General features: G+C 41.8%; 1 protein-coding gene across 3 annotated transcripts in view; it reads right to left on the bottom strand.

Annotated features, from left to right (window-relative positions):
• Positions 1-3,630: 3,630 nt before the first annotated feature.
• Positions 3,631-21,166, bottom strand: part of SNX27 (sorting nexin 27) — an 85,738-nt gene continuing 68,202 nt past the window's right edge. Inside the window, exons 8-13 of one of the 3 annotated variants that reach the window (XR_005021768.1) lie at positions 20,124-20,213; positions 9,308-9,457; positions 8,854-8,982; positions 8,404-8,463; positions 5,032-7,509; positions 3,631-4,422 (exon numbers count right to left, since the gene is read on the bottom strand). Coding sequence is in view for 2 of the 3 variants with exons in the window: in XM_036868165.1 (XP_036724060.1) it covers positions 7,462-7,509; positions 8,404-8,463; positions 8,854-8,982; positions 9,308-9,457; positions 20,124-20,213 (477 nt within the window). In the remaining variant the exon portion in view is untranslated. Of the gene's footprint in view, positions 7,510-8,403; positions 8,464-8,853; positions 8,983-9,307; positions 9,458-20,123; positions 20,214-21,166 lie in introns of all 3 variants that reach the window. The other 2 variants (XM_036868165.1, XM_036868173.1) reach the window with 2 other exon arrangements.

Raw genomic sequence — 21,166 nt, 5'->3', positions numbered from 1 at the left:
CTATGAATTTTCCCCTGAGCTGCTCACTGTGGCTTTGCAACAGTTTCTGGGTCAGGACGGAGAGATGGAAGGTTGGGTTTAAACCAAAGGGCATCTCCCAGAGTGATTTACTGACTGGTGGGTTCTCCTGAGATGTGGGAGCTGGGGGGACTAGGAAGGATCCTCCTTCCTGGCATCTTTCCAGATCTCAGGCAGCCCCTCAGTGTGGTAGCCCTTCACACAAACATTGAAGAATACATTTATTGTCTGTTACTGCTCACTGCTGTCCCCTCTCCCTGCAAGGCTGCAGCCAGATTTCCTCCAGAGGAGCAGTAGATAAGTCAGGCTGAATGATGGGGATGAAGAAGACACAGAGGGTTCTTCTGGGGAATCAAAACAACATCTGGGCAGGGATTCTCCAGGCCCTTTGACAGCAAAACATAGGAGGCCATCTGAGATGGAAAAGGAAGCTCCTAACTTGTTTCTTGTATGAACACAGACTTTTTCAGACATCATACTGGCTTCAAATATAGTAGGAAGGGTATAAAGGAGGGATAGTTCTGTTAACTACCAAAGTTCACTAACATCTCTTTTGAGCAGAAGAGGCCTCAGTAATAAAATGCAGAAGAAACAGAAAATGATGACAATAGGATCACCTAACTTCAGACCAAACAAGATGAAACTCAGCACCATTTTCTTCTAAAATAATCAAGTTACTGTTCAAATGTTAATGGCAGAATAAAGAGAAGAGAGAAGGAAAATAACTTCTCGAGGCAGAAGAGTGGAGCTGACAGGTTAATAGCAGGGATTGGGAGAAGCCTTCTAGTTTTAGAAACAAAAACAGACATTTAGAAAAATATCCTCAGTTAGGGGGGACTGTGGTGATGAGAATGTGGCAGGGGAAAAGCCCTAGATCATTCCTTCAATGCATTCTCATCCCGTCTGTATTTTCTGAGCTTTAAAATGTATGAATGTAATGCAAGGTGTCTTGCTTCCTTAGGGTTGGACCCTTCAGTAGCTTGACACCCTCTCTTTCTGGGTTGCCTTTGTCTTTTCATACTCCTGCTAAAATTTCAAAGGCTGTCACAGCCTTGGCTGCTTGTATTTGTGATTGAAGGAATTCCCATTCATGGCCAAGCCATTCTCTTCTCCAAATCTGAGAACTTGAACAGCCCTGGCTCAAGCTCCTGGCTCTTAGATTCTCCCTTCTCTGGCCCCTCTTTCGGTCTATCTCCCTGAGTAGTCAGCTTCCTCTTGCTCCCCGTAAATGGGGTTGCATCTTCCCATCTACTCAATGAAAGTGACTCCCAGCTATGTGTTTCTAACCTAATGTTTCTCCTGAACTCAGTTTCGGTAGTGCCTTTCCTCCCTCAGTCCTCCTTGCTTGTAAAGAGCACCACTGTGTATCCACCCAGGCCAAAACTTTGATCACAGCCTTTCTCTCACGTTTCATATCCAACCCAACCGCAAAGCCCTACTGGTTCTCTCTAAAATGCGTCGGTGATGTACTCACGTCTGTCTCTCCATCTCCACCGCCATCAACACTGTCCAGGTCACCCTCGCCCACTGGAGGCCTGCAGTATCCTCCTTACCCGTCTCTGCATTTCCCCTCCTCCTCTCCTACAACGTGCTCTCCAGAGAAGATACCTGTCTTCTACGAATTCATTCACAGGTATTTACTCTGCCTTATCACCACTGTATCCCCACCATCCTCATCAGTGCCCAGAACATTAGAAGGTGCTCAGCAAATAATTAAGAAATAACTGCTGGACACCTGTATCTAGATTTCTCACACATGCCTGATTATAATTGGTCCAGAGCTAAAATATTTTCTTCCCCAAAGTTCACCTAACCATGAAACCTTGGGAGTCTTTTACTCCTCTCACATCAACTCAGTGTTTAATGCTAAATCATAAATGATTGTACTTCCACAGTTTTTTCATACCCATTTCCCTCGTTTCAAGTTATCACTGCCTCCACTTACTAACTAATCATGGCAGTCTCCTAATTGATCCCTCTGTATGTATTCTGAAACATCAGTGTTTCTAAACCGGAGCTGATGAAAAACAAAACTTCTCTGGTTCTTTTTTCTGGCTGTGCCATGGCTTGTGGGATCTTAGTTCCCCAACCAGGGATTGAACCTGGGCCATCGGGAGTGACAGCGCAGAGTCCTAACCACTGGGCCACCAGGGAATTCCCCCCCTCCCTTTTTTTTTTAACGTAGAGCACTTCACCTGGCATTTAAGGCTCTTCGAAGGCTTATCTTCTGTTTTATTCCTACACACACCTTAAGTTCTAATCAAACAGGACTATTTGTTGCTCATATGGCCAAGTTTGATCCCCACCACACCCATGTCTTTTCAATTCCCAATTACTAGTGTCTGGCACATAATGGCTCAGTAAAGCTTGCTGAATGCCTTCTTGTTGAAATTCTGCTTATTCTAAACATTTCACTTTCTTCATCAAGACTTCCTTCATTGCCTTCATCCAGAGATCTTTCTCCCCTCCTTTTCTAGTCCTTCCGGCACTTAACCCTTCCACAGCTAGGTCATATGGTCATTCCTCTGAGAGGCTGAAAGTTAGCAGAGTGTCTCTTACTTTGCTTTTGTATCTATTGCAGTATCTAACACAATACCCTGCACACAGCAGATATTCAATAAATGTTTGACTTTAACTTCTGTAATTCTAACTCTGGAGTTCCACTTTCTACTTCTCTGTGGATTCTTTCCTTGTTAAAGAAAAAAAAACTTTTTTCCCCATTAGCATAGTAATATTTACCAGATTTCAATTATTGAATGCTGACGGCTCAGTGAGAGACCCACAGCAATGTCTCTCCCCGAACTGCCAAACGAAATGTCAAACTGCTCCTTGCTCTTATGGTCTCCAATCAAGGAGCAAAAGCACATGGCTAGGGATTAGAAAAACAAAACAGGAAGGTTTATGAAAAATAATTTAAAATATCTGACCTAACAAATGCTGAGCTTTTCAGAATAGATTCAGCCCATAAACTAACACACAGAGTAGAGTAGGTATCCTTAAGAGTAGGTACTCAGCCTACAACACCTGAGATTCCTCCGCAAAAGCAAAGGACATGCAAGACCACGCTTATTCTCAGGAGTGTGGGCAGAGGGGAGAATATAATCACCCAGAGGACACAGTATTGAGCTGGCATTCGTTAGGGGTAATAGGTACCGTTCAGTTCAGATTCCAGAGAGAAGTTTCCTAAGTAACTTGAAAAATGAAAAAGTATATACATGTGGCTGGGGGCAGGCAGACGGTGCTAAGATCTGTCCCAAGGGCTCTGCCAGGCTCCATCTGCATAAGGCTGAGGAACAGAAGTCCTGTGAGTCTTAACGTGGAGTTTGTGCAAGCTGGCACAACCAACCCTGAGGGTTGAGGGGGAAGAAGGAATTTTCAAAGGAGGAATTTTCTGGAAATCGAACTTTGGACCAGGGGCCTCCCAGCTTCTCCTTTTCCCACCCTTCCCCATCTCCTGCTCTCCAACAACCGCCTCACTAGTTAGTTGCTCAGGAGAACTAGTTAGATGTTCCTTCCCATTTTCAGACTGATCATTCAAACTCAAATCTCAAACGTCCTTCTTCACCTCTTCCCACACAACCCAAAGGATTTGTAAGTCTAGGAAACCAAAGAATAGTTTCATCAATAAATCAATTTATTTAAAAGAATATGTTACAATTAATTACACTAAGTGACATTACCAAACAATTTTAGAGTGGTTAGCTCTAGAACAAGGAATGAAAGAAACACTGTTAGCCATTATGTGTCTGTGTATTTTCTCTTCACATTTCTTAAATCACAAATAAAAAATACAAGATACTGCAGTGAAAATACAATTAGAGTTTCTCTCAAATAAATTAAAAGTGTGCATGGTCTGGGGAAAACTGAAGCCCTGCTCACCGGCTTACAAAGGGGGATGCGATATAAAACTGGTGTCCAAGTTTAGCAGTTAGTTGGCCATTGCCTCCACCCACATCATCCCCTCTTCGATTCTGTTCTTCCCCAGAGCCCTAAGCTTCCCACACACCCTAGATTACTGCTGAGGAGTGAGCTGACACCATCCTGTATGAGTGAGGCCTGGCATGATGCGCTCAGGTTTAGGGCAAGAGGAAGGCAGGAGGTGAAACCGGAAGATGGGGAACCAAAGACGCGCACCCACTGCCTCTGCTCTCTGAGTATTCAACCACATCACCCTCCCTCCAAAAGGAAGCTAATGTGACACAGTGACTCTGGAAGGAACCTAGCGGTATGTTGGGGTGCAACAGACCAAATGGCTTCTACCGCTGAATCAATCCAGCCAGAGAACATGAAGCAGAGAAGGGAGGGCACAGTTGTCCCCCTAGGTCTGGAGACTTCGGGTCACCCAGGATGCAGTCCTCTTTAAGAAAACTGCCTTCCAGAGCCAGGCCCCTAAGCTGGCAAATTCTGAAATGAAAGAGAGAGGTATCACCTCCTGTTAGAGCCCTATGCTGCCGCTCCAAGCATTGGGTTTGCAGATATAAGAGGGGATAACCCGAAGCTACTGGCCTGGGTAACTAAAGGATGAAACTAGATGGGCCAGGCATGGGGATGCTGAACATTTATCTAATTCCTCCCTGAGAGCTGTCCAGGCCTAGGAGCTGCCCCGAGCACTCGCCTGTGCTGAGCTTAGACCTAGGGCAAGGGGAGGGCAGAAAAATGGAGAGTAAAATAAAAATATAAAGAGCAGAAAACCCAAAGCATGGCCCAAGGGAACCCTTTCTGCAGGGATAGGTTTCTCAGGGCCTGCATTTCTCCTGATCCATTAAAACTCTGAGTTTTTATCAAAGAGGATAGAAACTCTCTGCTGGGAAGGGAGGACAACAAGAGATCAGGGAGATCCTGCTGGCTCTGCTGGGGCAAAGCAGGGGGAAAGGGGAGCCTCTCTATTTCCCAGAGACAAACTGCAAAAAAAGACTGAGCGGAGGCCTCCCTGGGCAGAACCCTGGACTGAGAAAGGTGGTAGGGATTCGAGGAAGGAAGTGCAGAGCAAGGGGGAAAGGGTATCACACTAACACTGCTTCGTGCAAAGAGGAGCTTGACCCGACGGAGCTGTACAGCCACAGCGACCTCTGCCTCCATCGCAGGATGCTGCTGTGGGTGGGAGAGAAGAAGGCGCTGTCCTCCAGGGCTTCCCTGCTTTCCCCTTCTCACCGTAGCTGGGGCTTTGTTAGTGGTACAGCCTCAAGCAGGGGCTAAACAGGCTAACTACCTACAGGGCCCTCACCCAATCTCCAAGCACCAAGTGAGTGCCAGGTCAGAACGACACAGGAGCAGCGTCTATGCACGCTAAAGGCATCCCCGCTACTCTCACATCACAGGTCAGCATCTGGGCTTCCCACGGACTCCCGGATTTGTTCATTCCTCTCCCACTCTGACGGAATAGGGGCAAACTGCTATTTTTAAAGTTTGAACAAAGCTGGTGCCAAAAGCCTCTTCAGCATCTTGGAGTGGGCAATCAACATACCTTCCTTCCAGGGTCCTTTGGCTCATTATTAAACTCATTTAAGCCAGAAGAAGTTAATTCTGTGCCAAAGCCTCCAAATCAGGGATCACTCTCTGCAATTTTAAACATTCAGCTTTCTTACATTTTGCATTCTGTGATTCCACCTGGGTTTGGAGAAGGTGAGGAAAGATAGGATGTCCTATATGATCCCACATCCCCTGGGGCAAGCGCCTGCCAAGATAACAGAGTGAGAGAGAAAGCAAAGTGGCCTCACAACAATCTGCAAAAACAAGTTACAAAAACAGAAACTTCAAACCACCCCAACACTGCTCAGTGGAGTTGACTACAACCAACTATGGTTGCCTCCCAGTTAGACAAAGCAAAAGATGCCACTCTATGGAGGTTTTTGTTCAGAAGGTAGAGAAGGAAAAAAGTAAAGAAGGCTCAAAAATGTTTCAGGTGCATCAGAGCCTGACTGCATCAGAGCTCCCAATGCAGTACCTTTGGAGGCTGGGGGTTGAGAATGTTGCTCTACCCCAGTTAGCCCTGGCCCCAGACCCTGGGATGTAGCCCTCAGGTCTCAAAAGGTCTAACTGCAAGGTCAGATGAGGAGCTCTTTGAGGGACAAAAAGATTTTCCTTCAGGGTCCTTTTAATTCAAAGCTGAGATCCAACCCAAATCAACCATATTACTACTGCTCCTTCCTGGGTCCTCAGCTGGCTTGGACGGGGTATGGTTTGCCTGGCACAGACCACTGACCCTTCCAAGTTTCCCCAAGGCCTTGGGGATGCTGTCAGATCCTTCCCCAACATGGGTGTTTAAGGAAGTCACAGAGAATGTAATAGTTATGGGTGGTTACTGGTCAGCAATGGAGTAGGGAAAAGCTTATATTCATAGGGACTTTCTTCTTTCCTTCCCCCTACTTAAGTCCAATCTTTGTGCCTAAAGGTATCAGCTTTAACTCTGGTCCCAAGTACCGTCCCTGCTTCAGAAAGAGCAGGGAAATGGGAAATCATGACCACTAAGTGTTTCAGGTGTCTGTGGCATCAACCTCCTGAGCCCGCCCTCCCCTTCATTCTAGGCTTGTTGAGGGAAAGCATACAGGGGGCCCTCGGGAAGCAGGAAGATGTGGAATGTGGCTAAAAGCCATGAGTGGAAGAGACAGAGATGGACCAGGAAAGTTGTCTTGGAATCAAGAGAGACCACACCAAGTCTTTAGACTCTCGCTGCAGATCTGCAGCCTTGCTGCCCTTGAGAAACACACCTCTTTCTCTTCCCCAGCAGCCTCTTGGAAGATAAAGAAACTATGCTCCTTGCTCCTCAGACTCTATGGCAACCCATGATCCAGAATCTTCATTCAATACAAAAAAGGGGGGAAAAACCCAGGCAGGTTGTAAACTTTTCGAGTCCTTCATGAGGAGAGGTATTTTTCCCTGTAAATTTTTTTTTTCCTTTTTAAAGTTTGTTTCAAAATAAAGAGAGCAAGAGAGAAGTCATGAATTCTAGTGAAAGGTGTGTAAAAACACAAGCTAAAAAAGGTACTGCCATCAATATGAAATTTAAAAAGAAATATATATATGTATATACGTGCAGCTAATTTGTGTATATATAATTTTTACATACATACATATATATGCCTGAACAGTGCAAATGGATGGAGTTCATAGTTCCAGTTCTAAAAATATAGTACAAGGAGAGTCTGTTGGTATGAGGCCCAGGTGAAAAGACAAAGATACCTTTGGCGAGTTGGTTGGGCTTATTTCTTTTCCTGTCTTAACTCAGTTGACTCCTGGTGCTGACCCATCTGCTGTTCTCTACCAGCTCAAATCCAGAGATATGAAATTCAGAGGGATTATTAATAATAGTTAGTTTAGGGCTTTTGAATATAATGACTTTTTTCCTTTTTCTCTTCTTTTGTGTTAATGGTTACTCTGTCTGACACGGGAGACGAAAGGGATAAGAGGATGAGGGTGAAGAGAAGGGAAGAGGGTAACGAAAGGCTAGGTGGCCACATCCCTCTGCTGTGACCTCGCCATCTGGAAAATGTTCTGAAAGGAAAAAAAGAAAAGAGTTACTGGGAAGCCTTAGGTGTCCTCATCTCCTCCCATCTAGAGACAACCCCTCACACAGGAAATATATGACTGGATGACTTGATCTGATTGGCCTCTTCACTTGATATAACTTTCCATCAAGAATCATAGCCTTTTAGAGTTGGAAGGGACCTAGGATATTAACTATCTGGTTCAGCCTTCCTGTCTCACAGATGAGGAAAGATGAGGAAACTGAGATCCAGGGAGGCTGATCTGTCCAAGATCACAGAGAGAAAAAAAGATGGGAGAGAATCCAGATCTGATTCCCAGAGCCCAATGTTCTTTCTACTATACCAAGAATATAAATTTTCTTATTCCTGACTTCACCTTCTGAACCTTGGAAACATCTTCTTTGAGAGTAAGTAGCTAATTATTCTGAATGTTTTAATTTCTGTTCCAGCACTGGCATATACAGACAGCAGGAAAGCAGCAGCAAAAACCTTCTCACGCACACACACTCTTGGTTAGCCTAGACAGACTCTTTTATGTCTCACCCAGTCAGAACGGCGAAAACTGAGGACAGCTGCCCTTCTGGGTCAGGAAGAACATGGAGGGCGACTGATAAAAAACAGGCAGAGGAGGGTGCATAAAGTCATGAGAGATGGAATAGCCTGCAGCCAATGGCCAATCTCTAGACAATGGAAGGAGGGCTTTTTGGCATAGTCTGTTTAGCGTCCAAGGCTAATAACCTCCCTGGAAGAATATCCTGGCTCACATTGGATAACCAGTCTCTAACTAATATTCCTAGACAGATGGAGATGAGGGTCCCAGGTATTTGGCCACAGGACTATACATTTTAAACAAACAAACAAAAAAAGATGAAAAGGTCAATTCAAGATTGTTTAGAATTACCTCTTTTCTCCACTTGAGCTCGCAGAACACCCTCTCGAAGCATTCATGCATGTAATTGAACTGAAAAAAAAAAAAAACAGAGCAACACTCACTGACTTCTCAAGACCAGGCACAAGAGGACCATGGCTTTGAACTCCTGCCCAGAGTCAGTCACCTTCCAAACCTGCTCAGCCTAGAGAAAAACCTTAACAAGCTCCATAAAACCCAGGCCTGGCTCATCTGCTATTCTCTGGCTCCTTCTAGTGGTAACTGTGAGTCAAGTGGGATATGAAATTGCCAATCCTACGCGGGCCTAAAGGAAAGACAGGAAGAACCTGGGGCTCTAGGATTCAAACAGGTTCAGATCTCAAAACAACTGCTCTACAGCTCTCTCCATTTACGCATTTAGCTTAAGGAGAACTTTAAGCCCAATCTACTTTCCCCGTGCATGCTTCCCCAACTACCACTCACATATGGTGTGAAGATTTTAACCCATCGAGGCTTCTTCTCTCCTCGAGCATATTCAAAACAGAAGGCCATTCCTTCTTCATCTGTATCCCATCGTTGCATCTCATCCCATTCAAATGCTATTACCTGGTTCTAAACAACCGAGAACAAGAGCGTAAGTTTGAGAATGCTGGGGAGCTTAGGTAAGATGGTTCTGAACCAGACAGCAGAAAAGAAATCAGTAGAGATGTCTACATCATTTCAGGGAAAAGACTGTGACAGAAGAATAAAAGTCAGTGTAAGCAGCCAGTGAAGGTGAGGAGCAGTGTGGATCCAGAGCCTATTTACCCCAGTCAAAACAGTTTTGATATCATTTCCCCCACAAGGAGGAACTAACACATAGCAAGTATCAAAGTATTCCCAGTGTTCCTGGACCCCGCCCCCTGACTTCCCAGCTACATGCTAAATGAACTCTCACCTCCGGTTGTCCTTCTTCAGTGCAGGCATGCAGTTTAAAGTGCGTGATGCTGATGGCTGTGATCACATGCCCCTTTCTCCTGGAGTCGCAGGCACAGTGGGGGAAGATGATTTCATTGTAGCCCTCACAAGTCCTTAGCATGTTGAGGTACTAGAGAAAAAAGGAAAAAGAAACAGTGTTACTATGGAACTACACCATCAACAGAAGCTGCTGAGATGGCACACAAAAGAACCAAGAGAAACCTTACAACCTGAAGACCTTGCCTCTGGTCTCACATCCAATGCCAAGCTGGGATAGGACTCCTAGATGATCCTTTATCCTCCTTCTAACTTCCAACTCCATACTTCCAACCCTGCTCTCTTTCTCTACTTATATATAAATGAAGCCAGAAGAGATACTGCAACCAAGACTCCTAGGACTAGAGGGAACTCACAATGCCATTTAGTCCAGCCCTCTATTTTCACTGTACCTAAGGGATGGAATCAAATCTATCCTTATAATTAAGGCAAGAGAGCTAATGTTTCTCATCTCTTCTCCAATCAAAAGTTAGAATGATCTCAGTGATGAGGATTAAGCTACCCCAAATCTCATATTCATAAAAAGTTTAAGCTGAAGGAAACTTTAAAAGTTAGTCATTTTACAGAAACTCAGAATAATATGAGACTTGCTTAATGTCACAGGTAATAGTAAGTGGCACAACCAGGATTAGAAGCCAGGTTTAATTTCTAGGCCTCTGATCCTTTCTCTATTACCAACTAGTCCCATTTAGCCCCACTGCCCCCTGGGTCTCCAGCATATGTGTCTCCTTAGAAAGCATCTAGACCAAAAACAAGTGACATATGTGACCCTCACAGGTACAATGCTCCAAGACTGATCCAGAGAGGTCTCTGAACTCTTTGTCCCTTCTCCTCTACAGTTAAGCCTGGCCTCTCTCTTACTTAACTCACTATGTTGAGTTGAGAGGGGAGAGAGTAAAAGAGAATGAATGGGAAGGAGAGTAGAAGAGAAATAGGGAAAAGATGATAAGGAAAAAAGAAGACGCATGGACTCTGACCTGGTTTCCTCAGTGATTGCCTGGGAAACAAGCAAATAGTCTCAAGTCTGTGTGACACCCCCATCTGCATGTCACACAGGAAGAACAAGGCACAGTGGGGAGGTGCGCAGAGAGTTAGAGAGAAGACAAAGGTATAGCACACTAGTTGATTTCAACTAGATGGGTACGGAGGTTAGAATACACTGGAGAGCTGCCTTCTGCCTCACCAAGAGAAAAGAAGAGACAGGCACAAAAAGGACCCTAGGCAACCTATGGCTGTGGTACCAAGGAATGGCACCTAAGACTGTCTCTACTGCCACCAGGGACTGTCTGGGAAGACCTAAGGGCCCAGGGGGAAAAAAAAAATTACACCACAGTCTCCCTTCCCTATTTTGTATTTACTTCTGCTTAGGTAAAATAATAGCAACTTTAAAGGTGAAAACTTATAAAGGGGTACCAAGAACACAGGGACAGGGTCAATACAGAAGTGCCAAAATACTTCATTTGCATCATTTTTCTTCTCTGTCTCCCTCCATTACCCCATCCATCCCCCTTTATCATCATCCATCCTGAATCAGTGATAAACTGCTTAGGCCTTCTACTGGCACTATGAACAAAAAGAAATCTCTGACTACTGTCTATACTTTGGTAAATATGACAGGCAGTGGATGATATAGGAGAGAACTCTTCTGGGGTTATAACAAGCAGCAAACAGCACAGAGTAGTGATCAAGAGCCTGGGCCCAGAACGCCCCAGGCTTGAATCCTGGACCCATAACTTCCTAACTCTGTAACCTTGGGCAAGTTATTTGAACTCTAGCAAATTATTAAATCCTAGGAGCCTTAGTTTCCTCTTCCATAAAACGGGAAATAATAATAGCATCTATACCATACAGTTATTTGTGACCTTGAAAAGTATCTAGCATAGTACTTAGTACATAATTAGGTATTCAATATATGACAGCTTTAAAAAATAATTTTAAAGGCTCCATTAAGGTAAGGTGTCATTGGGGAAATTTAAGGTTTTCCCGAGATTATCAGGTCAGGTAGTATTTCTCAGTTTTAAGTGGGCAATCTCTACATTCCTCGATTTGCAGAAAACATAGAGAAGAAATATTTAAAATTTTACATACATCCAAATTTCCAAAGGAAAGTTAATTTTTGTTTTCAAACATATTTACATAAGGGTGTAGCTATGTACTTCAAACAAAAAATTATCCTGTCTATTCTCCTTTCATATTAAATTCTGAGTAGCTAAATATGTATCCTAAATTACCTTCCTTGATTTGCATACCACTTAGATGATGGTGCACATCAGGCAAGAGAAGAGGACAGGTATGACATGGGACATTTTATAAATGTTCAATGTTCAGCAAGATTGGTAAATACTGAAATAGGACGGTTATTAAAGCAGAGACACAGTACTTAACAGAGCAAAACACTTTAGGTGAGGGGATGGAGGTCCATTCTGGAGAACTCTCTGTTCTCCCAAACAACCTGCCAAGGGTCAAACCAGATCTAAAATTGAAATAAAGGCCTGAGAGGAACCTTGGAAGCCAACTCTCCCAAATTCCAAGGGTAGTGTTTCTCAAGCACCTAAAGTTGCAGACTCACTAGGGTGCTTCTGTAAAAATCTTCACAAATATTTCTAGATCCTACCCCTAGAGATTCTGGTTTAGTAAATGTGAGGTGGGGTCCAGAAATCTGCATTTTGAGCAGGCTTGACAAGTGATTCCCATGTAACTGGGCTGGCAACTACACTTTGAGAGACACTGACTTCCACATATACCGCCCTGTGTGAAATCATTAAAAATTATGTTGACAAACACAAACCCAGAAACTTTTTTTTTTTTAATAAATTTATTTTACTTATTTATTTTTGGCTGTGTTGGGTCTTTGTTGCTGCGCGCGGGCTTTCTCTACTTGCGGCGAGTGGAGGCTACTCTTCGTTGCACTGTGCGGGCTTCTTATTGCAGTGGCTTCTCTTGTTGCGGAGCACGGGCTCTAGGCGTGCGGGCTTCAGTAATTGTGGCACGTGGGCTCAGCAGTTGTAGCTCGCAGGCTCACTAGTTGTGGTGCACAGGCTTATTTGCTCCGCGGCATGTGGGATCTTCCCGGACCAGGGCTCGAACCCATGTCCCCTGCACTGGCAGGCGGATTCTTAACCACTGCGCCACCAGGGAACCCCAAACCCAGAAACTTCTTATTTGTCAGTTCAACAATGGCAAGACGTAAGTTACACATGTTCACTGTTTGTGTGAGAGTTAAAAAAAAAAAAAAGAGAGGGACTTCCCTGGTGGTGCAGTTGTTACGAATCCGCCTGCCAATGCAGGAGACACGGGTTCGAGCTCTGGTCCGGGAAGATCCCACATGCCACGGAGCAACTAAGCCTGTGTGCAACAGCTACTGAGCCTGCACTCTAGAGCCTGCAAGCTACAACTACGGAGCCCACGAGCCAAAACTACTGAAGCCCACGTGCCCAGAGCCCGTGCTCCGCAACAAGAGAAGCCACTGCAATGAGAAGCCCGCGCACCGCAACGAAGAGTAGCCCCCGCTCGCTGCAACTAGAGAAAGCCCACGCGCAATAACGAAGACCCAACGCAGCCAAAAATAAAATAAATAAATAAGTATTAAAGACTTAAAAAAAAGAGAGAGAGAAAAAAGAAAACACAAGTCTTATGTACACTATATCCTCAACCATCCAAATTTGAGATTCAATCTAACTTTGCAAACAGGTAAAAAACAAAAACATTTTGATCACACTGGGTATTACAAACTATGGCAAAGGTATGAGCTGTCCTCTGTATTTGGAGAGCAAGGGAACTTACACAAAGCTTATTTATCTGTTAACTTTGGAGTATTTTGCCAAGATTCTACTTGAGAGCTAGCAACCTGAACATCCCCAATTTACCGAAAAGAAACTGAAAGTGACAAGCTTGTGAATTGCTGAAGATCTCACAGTGATCTGGCAACTAATCGTAGTGATCTGGCCTAATCTCAGGCCTATCAACTGTGCTAAGTTGTTATACATAATGGTATCAAGACCTACGGGCTCTGAAGGGTCCATCTGAGGTGGTAGTTTCAATGTATTGACCATGACCACTGACTAGGCTAATGTCTTTGAACACTGATACCTGAATAAAACCCAAACTTTTGTCAGGGGGGAGATCTTTAAAATAGGACTACAGTATTACGGGGCCAGTACACACTTGTACACTGGCACTAGGTTTTCAAGAGAAGCATATTTTATACTCAGTTCAGATGACCCACGGGGAAACCTATCAATGTACTAACTGCACTTGTGTTCTTAACTGAGGATTACAAGATACAAACTTGAGTCTAAAAAATAATTTCATAATAGATTACTATGCTTGTTAAATTCAGATTTTCTATATTTTGCCACAGAACAACCCAAACCTATTTATTTCTCTAGCACTGGCACACACTTGGTGCTCAACAAATATTTTTTGTTAAATGTATAAATGGAAGCTAGTGTGTTTAGAGTGCCATATGTGCAAAGAAACAATATGTATTCCATATTCAGAAGGCCTTATGAAATTACTTTGATTCTGTTGGCTTTGACAAAGGCAAAGAACTACTGCAGAGGTGGATAGCCCTTTTCAGTAGAAGATGCAGGTGTGTTGGTCAGAATCATGCATTAATATATAGAAGACAATACCATTATCTTAAAGAAGAGGTGGAAGTTGAGTTTTAAAATCCTGTCTCCCACATAGCAAAATTCCCTTAACCAAAATTCTGCCAAGACTCTATTCTATTTTTTAAAAAACATTTGTATTTATTTATTTATTTTCGAATATTTATTTATTTATTTATTTGGCTGCACCGCAGCATGCGGGATCTTCGTTGCCGTGTGCGGGATCTTTTTAGTTGAGGCTCTTAGCTGTGGCATGTGGGATCTAGTTCCCTGACCAGGGATTGAGCCCAGGCCCCCTGCATTGGGAGCGTGGATTCTTAACCACTGTGCCACCAGGGAAGCCCCAATACAATTAATTTAGATGGATCAACATTCCCTCCTAAGAACTGCTCAGAAAGTACAAAAGAAATTCAAGTGGCCTATCAGAATTATTACCAATGCAATTACTGCCTTGTGTAAAAACTGTACGAAAACTATTATGAAAAACTATAAATGGAAATTTTTCAACTATCTGAATTGGCCAAGAAAGAAGTTTTAAGATGATATGAGTGGAAGTTTTTAGAAGTGTTCTTCACAAATTTTATTTTTGACAATTTTCATCCCTCTATTTATGGCAGATACCAATTCAAAACTAATTTTGAAATATTCCAAGAATATCATAGGTAGCCCTCTCCAACAGAACTTTCTGTGATGATGAAAATGGTCCATATCTGGGCTGTCCAATACAGTACCTACTAGCCACATGTGACTACTCAACACCTGAAATGTGCTAATGCATCCGAAGAATTGGATTTTAAATTTTATTTAAGTTAAATGAATTTAAAATTAAATTTAAATAGTCACATGAGGCTAGCAGCTATGGAATCAAACAGCACAGCTTTAGGATATCATACTAACCAAAAGCACTACTGAGCGTAAATGTTTAAGCAACTGCACAGATGGGAGTTGTGAAAATAAATGATTTTGTGATTGCTAAATCACAACTAAAATAATTTCTAATGTTAAACATCTAAATATTAATTCTTACAGAATCTTATTTTTATCATATTAAATGTTTTGCACATCTTTTATTTTAGGACTTTTTATTATCAAAAAGAATACTGTTTGGTTATTATTAATAATAAAGTTATATACCTATATATACCACAATAAGCTTTCTGTGTGCTAAATGGAGGAACACAATGGACTTTATATCAAGGTCTGTATCTCCCTCCTTCTTTTTAAATCAGTTAAGCCACTGACCAGGCTGTAAACATCTTTCAAAAATGACTAGAATAGGTTTAAGAGATAAGAAGGGGCATTTTCAAAAAGCACATGAAAAAATGCTCAACATCACTAATTATTAGAGAAATGCAAATCAAAACTACAATGAGGTATCACCTCACACCAGTCAGAATGGCCATCATCACAAAGTCTACAAATAACAAATGCTGGAGAGGGTGTGGAGAAAATGGAACCCTCTTACACTGTTGGTGGAAATGGAAGCTGATGCAGCCACTGTGGAAAACAGTATGGAGGTTCCTCGTAAAGCTAAAAACAGAACTACCATATGACCCAGCAATCCCACTCCTGGGCATATATCTAGACAAAACCGTAATTCAAAAAGATATATGCGGGCTTCCCTGGTGGTGCAGTGGTTAAGAATCTGCCTGCCAATGCAGGGGACACGGGTTAGAGCCCTGGTCTGGGAAGATCCCACATGCAGCACAGCAACTAAGCCCGTGTGCCACAGCTACTGAGCCTGTGCTCTAGAGCCCGCAAGCCACAGCTACTGAGCTGGCGTGCCACAACTACTGAAGCCCGTGCCCCTAGAGCCTGTGCTCGGCAACAAGAGAAGCCACCGCAATGAGAAGCCCGCGCACCTCAATGAAGAGTAGCCCCCACTCGCCACAACTAGAGAAAGCCCGCGCACAGCAACAGAGACCCAACACAGCCAAAAATGAAAATAAATAAAATAAATAAATTTATTAAAAAAAATATGCACTCCTATGTTCATAGCAGCACTATTCACAATAGCCAAGACATGGAAACAACCTAAATGTCCACCAACAGATGAATGGATAAAGAAGATGTGGTACATATATACAATGGAATACTACACAGTGCTATAAAAAAGAACAAAATAATGCCATTTGCAGCAACATGGATGCAACTAGAGATTATCATACTAAGTGAAGTCAGAAGGAGAAAGACAAATACCATATGATATCACTTATATGTGGAATCTAAAATATGACACAAATGAACCTATCTATGAAACAGAAACACAGATATAGAGAACAGACTGGTGGTTGCCAAGGGGAAGGAGGTTGAAGGAAAAATGGAGTGGGAGGTTGGTGTTAGCAGATGTAAGCTTTTATATACAGAATGGATGAACAAGGTCCTACTGTACAGCATAGAGAACTATATTCAATATCCTATGGTAAACCATAATGAAAAAGAATATTAAAATGAAGTGTGTGTGTGTGTGTATTATATATATATATATATATATATATATATATATATATATATATATATATATGGCTGAATCACTTTGCTGTGCAGCAGAAATTAACACAACATTGTAAATCAACTATACTTCAATAAAAAAAATATTGAAAAATAAAATCTATAAAACAATAAATACTGGAGAGGGTATGGAGAAAAGGGAACCCTCCTGCACTGTTGGTGGGAATGTAAATTGGTATAGCCACTATGGAGAACAGTATGGAGGTTCCTTAAAAAACTAAAAATAGAACTACCATATGACCCAGCAATCCCACTCCTGGGCATATACCCTCAGAAAGCCATAATTCAAAAAGAGACATGTACCACAATGTTCATTGCAGCTCTATTTACAATAACCAGGACATGGAAGCAACCTAAGTGTCCATTAACAGATGAATGGATAAAGAAGATGTGGCACATATATACAATGGAATATTACTCAGCCATAAAAAGAAACGAAATTGAGTTATTTGTAGTGAGGTGGATGGACCTAGAGTCTGTCATACAGAGTGAAGTAAGTCAGAAAGAGAAAAACAAATAATGTATGCTAACACATATATATGGAATCTAAAAAAAAACAAAAAAAACGGTTATGAAGAACCTAGGGGCAGGACAGGAATAATGACGCAGATGTAGAGAATGGACTTGAGGACATGGGGAAGGGGACAGGTAAGCTGGGACGAAGTCAGAGAGTGGCATGGACATATATACACTACCAAATGTAAAATAGCTAGTGGGAAGCAGCCGCATAGCACAGGGAGATAAGTTCAGTGCTTTGTGACCACCTAGAGAGGTGAGATAGAGAGAGTGGGAGGGAGACGCAAGAGGGAGGAGATATGGGGATATATGTATATGTATAGCTAATTCACTTTGTTATAAAGCAGAAACTAACACAGCATTGTAAAGCAATTACACTCCAATAAAGATGTTTAAAAAAAAAAAGTGTGTGTGTATATATATATATATATATACACACACACACATATATACATATATACCTATATATACACACAAACATATATATAAATATATATATATATATATATATATATATATATAGGTGAATCACTTTGCTGTGCAGCAGAAATTAACACAACATTGTAAATCAACTATACTTCAATAAAAAATATATTGAGGGCTTCCCTGGTGGCGCAGTGGTTGAGAATCTGCCTGCCAATGCAGGGGACATGGGTTCAAGCCCTGGTCTGGGAAGATCCCACATGCCGCGGAGCAACTGGGCCTGGGAGCCACAACTACTGAGCCTGCGTGTCTGGAGCCTGTGCTCCGCAACAAGAGAGGCCACGATAGTGAGAGGCCCACACACCGCGATGAAGAGTGGCCCCCGCTTGCCGCAACTAGAGAAAGCCCTCCCACAGAAATGAAGACTCAACACAGCCAAAAATAAATAAATTAATTAATTTAAAAAAATAAAAATTAAAAAAAAAAAAGGAAGCCAAGGGACTTCCTTAAAAATATATATATATATTGAAAAATAAAATCTATAAACAATAAATGCTGGAGAGGGTATGGAGAAAAGGGAACCCTCCTGCACTGTTGGTGGGAATGTAAATTGGTACAACCACTATGGAGAACAGTATGGAGGTTCCTTAAAAAACTAAAAATAGAGCTACCATATGACCCAGCAATCCCACTCCTGAGCATATATCCAGAGAAAACCATAATTCAAAAAGATACATGGAGGGCTTCCCTGGTGGCGCAGTGGTTGAGAATCTGCCTGCCAATGCAGGGGACACGGGTTCGAGCCCTGGTCTGGGAAGATCCCACATGCCGCGGAGCGACTAAGCCCGTGAGCCACAACTACTGAGCCTGCGCGTCTGGAGCCTGTGCTCTGCAACAAGAGAGCCCGCGATAGTGAGAGGCCCGCGCACCGCGATGAAGAGTGGCCCCCGCTTGCCACAACTAGAGAAAGCCCGCGCACAGAAACGAAGACCCAACACAGCCAAAAATAAATATAAATAAATAAATTTATTTAAAAAAAAAAAAAAAAAAAAAAAAAAAAAAAGTTACAATAGCCAGGACATGGAAGCAACCTAAATGTCCATCGACAGATGAATGGATAAAGAAGATGTGGCACATATATACAATGGAATATTACTCAGCCATAAAAGGGAACAAAATTGAGTTACTTGTAATGAGGTGGATGGACCTAGAGTCTGTCATACAGAGTGAAGTAAGTCAGAAGAAGAAAAACAAATACCGTATGCTAACGCATGTATATGGAATTTAAAAAAACGGTACTGATGAACCTAGTGGCAGGGCAGGAATAAAGACGCAAACAAAGAGAACGGACTTGAGGACACGGGAGGGAAGAGGAAGCTGGGACGAAGTGAGAGAGTAGCACTGACATATATACACTATTAAATGTAAAATGGATGGCTAGTGAGAAGCTGCTGCAAAGCACAGGGAGATCAGCTCAATGCTTTGTGACAACTTAGAGGGGTGGGATAGGGAGGGTAGGAGGGAGGCTCAACAAGGAGGGGATATGGGGATATATGTATATATATATATACATATAGCTGATTCACTTTGTTGTACAGCAGAAACTAACACAACATAGTAAAGCAATTATATTCCAATAAAGATGTAAAAAAAAAAAGTAAGGAAATTAATAATTGTTGGACTTTAGTTAATATATAACAAGTGTACCATATTAAGTAAGATAGGAACTCTGTACTATCTCCTTAGTTTTTTCTGTAATATGAAACTGCTATAAATTCTATCAATAAAAAAGTTAAAAAAACCTAAAAATAGAACTACCATATGATACAGCAATCCCACTCCTGGGCATGTATCTGGAGAAAACCATAATTCAAAAAGATACATGCACCCCAATGTTTACTGCAGCACTATTCACAATAGCCAAGACATGGAAACAACTAAATGTCCATCAACAGAGGAATGGATAAAGAAGATGTGGTACATATATACAATGGAATATTACTCAGCCATAAAAAAGAATGAAATAATGCCATTTGCAGCAACATGGATGGACCTAGAGATTATCATACTAAATGAAGGAAGTCAGAAGGCGAAAGACAAATACCATATGATATCGCTCATACGTGAAATCTAAAACATAATACAAATGAATGTATATACAAAACAGAAACTGACTCACAGACTTCAAAAACAAACTTATGGTTACCAAAGGGAAATGGTTGGGGGGAGGGATAAATTAGGAGGTTTGGGATTAACATATACACATTATATGTATTAAATTAGGAGGTTTGGGATTAACATATACACACTATATGTGTTAAATTAGGAGGTTTGGGATTAACATATACACACTATATGTATTAAATTAGGAGGTTTGGGATTAACATATACACACTAACATATACACTCTATATTTTACTATATGTAAAATAGGGATAAATAGATAATCAACAAGGATGTACTGTATAGCACAGGGAACTCTACCCAATATTCTGTAATAACCTATATGGGAAAAGAATCTGAAAAAGAATGCATATATGTATAACTGAGTCACTTTGCTGTATATCTGAAACTAACACAACTTTGTAAATCAACTATACTCCAATATAAAATTAAATTAAATAAAAAAAGAGATAAGAAGGGGCATTTTATAAAGAGATTATGGGGACATAAACCTACCATGACCATTTTCCTTTGTTCATACAGCTTCTGTAATTGGTAGGATTTTTCCTCTGCTTTGATGTAACCTTTTTTCACATCATCAACAGCCTGTCACCAAAACAAGGCAGGGAAGAAAGAAATGTAAAAATTAGTATCAAGCACATTCTTGATAAAAATAAAGAGACACAGATTCATTTTCACAATAACTCTTATCCATCTGGTTATCACCAGTGAACTCTGCCACATGGGTATATTTACTGGAATAAGTAGCATTTAATGAGCGTCTGGTATGTGCTCAAGGATTGTTCTAGGCACGTGAGGGATCTGGTTTCTCCTGTTAAGAGATTTAAATTCTGGTTAATTTGTACATGAGAAAGAATTACAGAACACTGCAGGATAGTATACAATACTGTATTAAAGACAACAGTGAAGTAGCAAAAAATGTGTGACATAAATAGTAAGTGATACATGCAGCCAGAACAGGAGAGCTTATTGCTAACCGTAGTTATCAAGGAAGTCTCGGTTGGACCCCAAAGGAGAGGCTGAACAGAAGAAACTACAAGCTAAAGTCAGGAAACAGGAATGGGTTTGACCTTAAATACATTCAGGAGACAGACCTGCCTGATCTGAATAAAGGGTACATGTTAGGGAACAATGAAAAATATTCTGAATCGGTAGGTTAATAGGGTATGAAGGATCCTAAAGAGCAGGCACAGGAATTCAGACTTAGGGAGAGTAGAGAGCTAAAATAAATAATAAAAAAATCGTTGTTGTTATTGCTGTTTTTTAAGAAAGACTGATCTGTATATGACTGCCCAAATGATTTAAGCCAAGGAGAGAATGAAACAAGGGAGATCAACGATGTTGTGGTACTTTAAGCATGAAATGAAACAAGACCTTAATCTAGGGTGGTAACAACTGGAAGAGAGGAAGTGATAAATCTGAGACCATGAACTGAAAAACTTTCAGAGAGAACTTGATACAGGCATGAAGGTACCCAGATATAATATTCTAATATGCTAATTCTAAACTATTCCTGGTTCAGCCATACGAAACATACA

The sequence above is a fragment of the Balaenoptera musculus genome, chromosome 1 (assembly GCF_009873245.2).
Source record: "Balaenoptera musculus isolate JJ_BM4_2016_0621 chromosome 1, mBalMus1.pri.v3, whole genome shotgun sequence".
In the NCBI taxonomy this organism is placed as follows: domain Eukaryota; kingdom Metazoa; phylum Chordata; class Mammalia; order Artiodactyla; family Balaenopteridae; genus Balaenoptera; species Balaenoptera musculus.
Note: the sequence above shows the minus strand (reverse complement) of the source record. Positions and strands in the feature narration are given on the sequence as shown.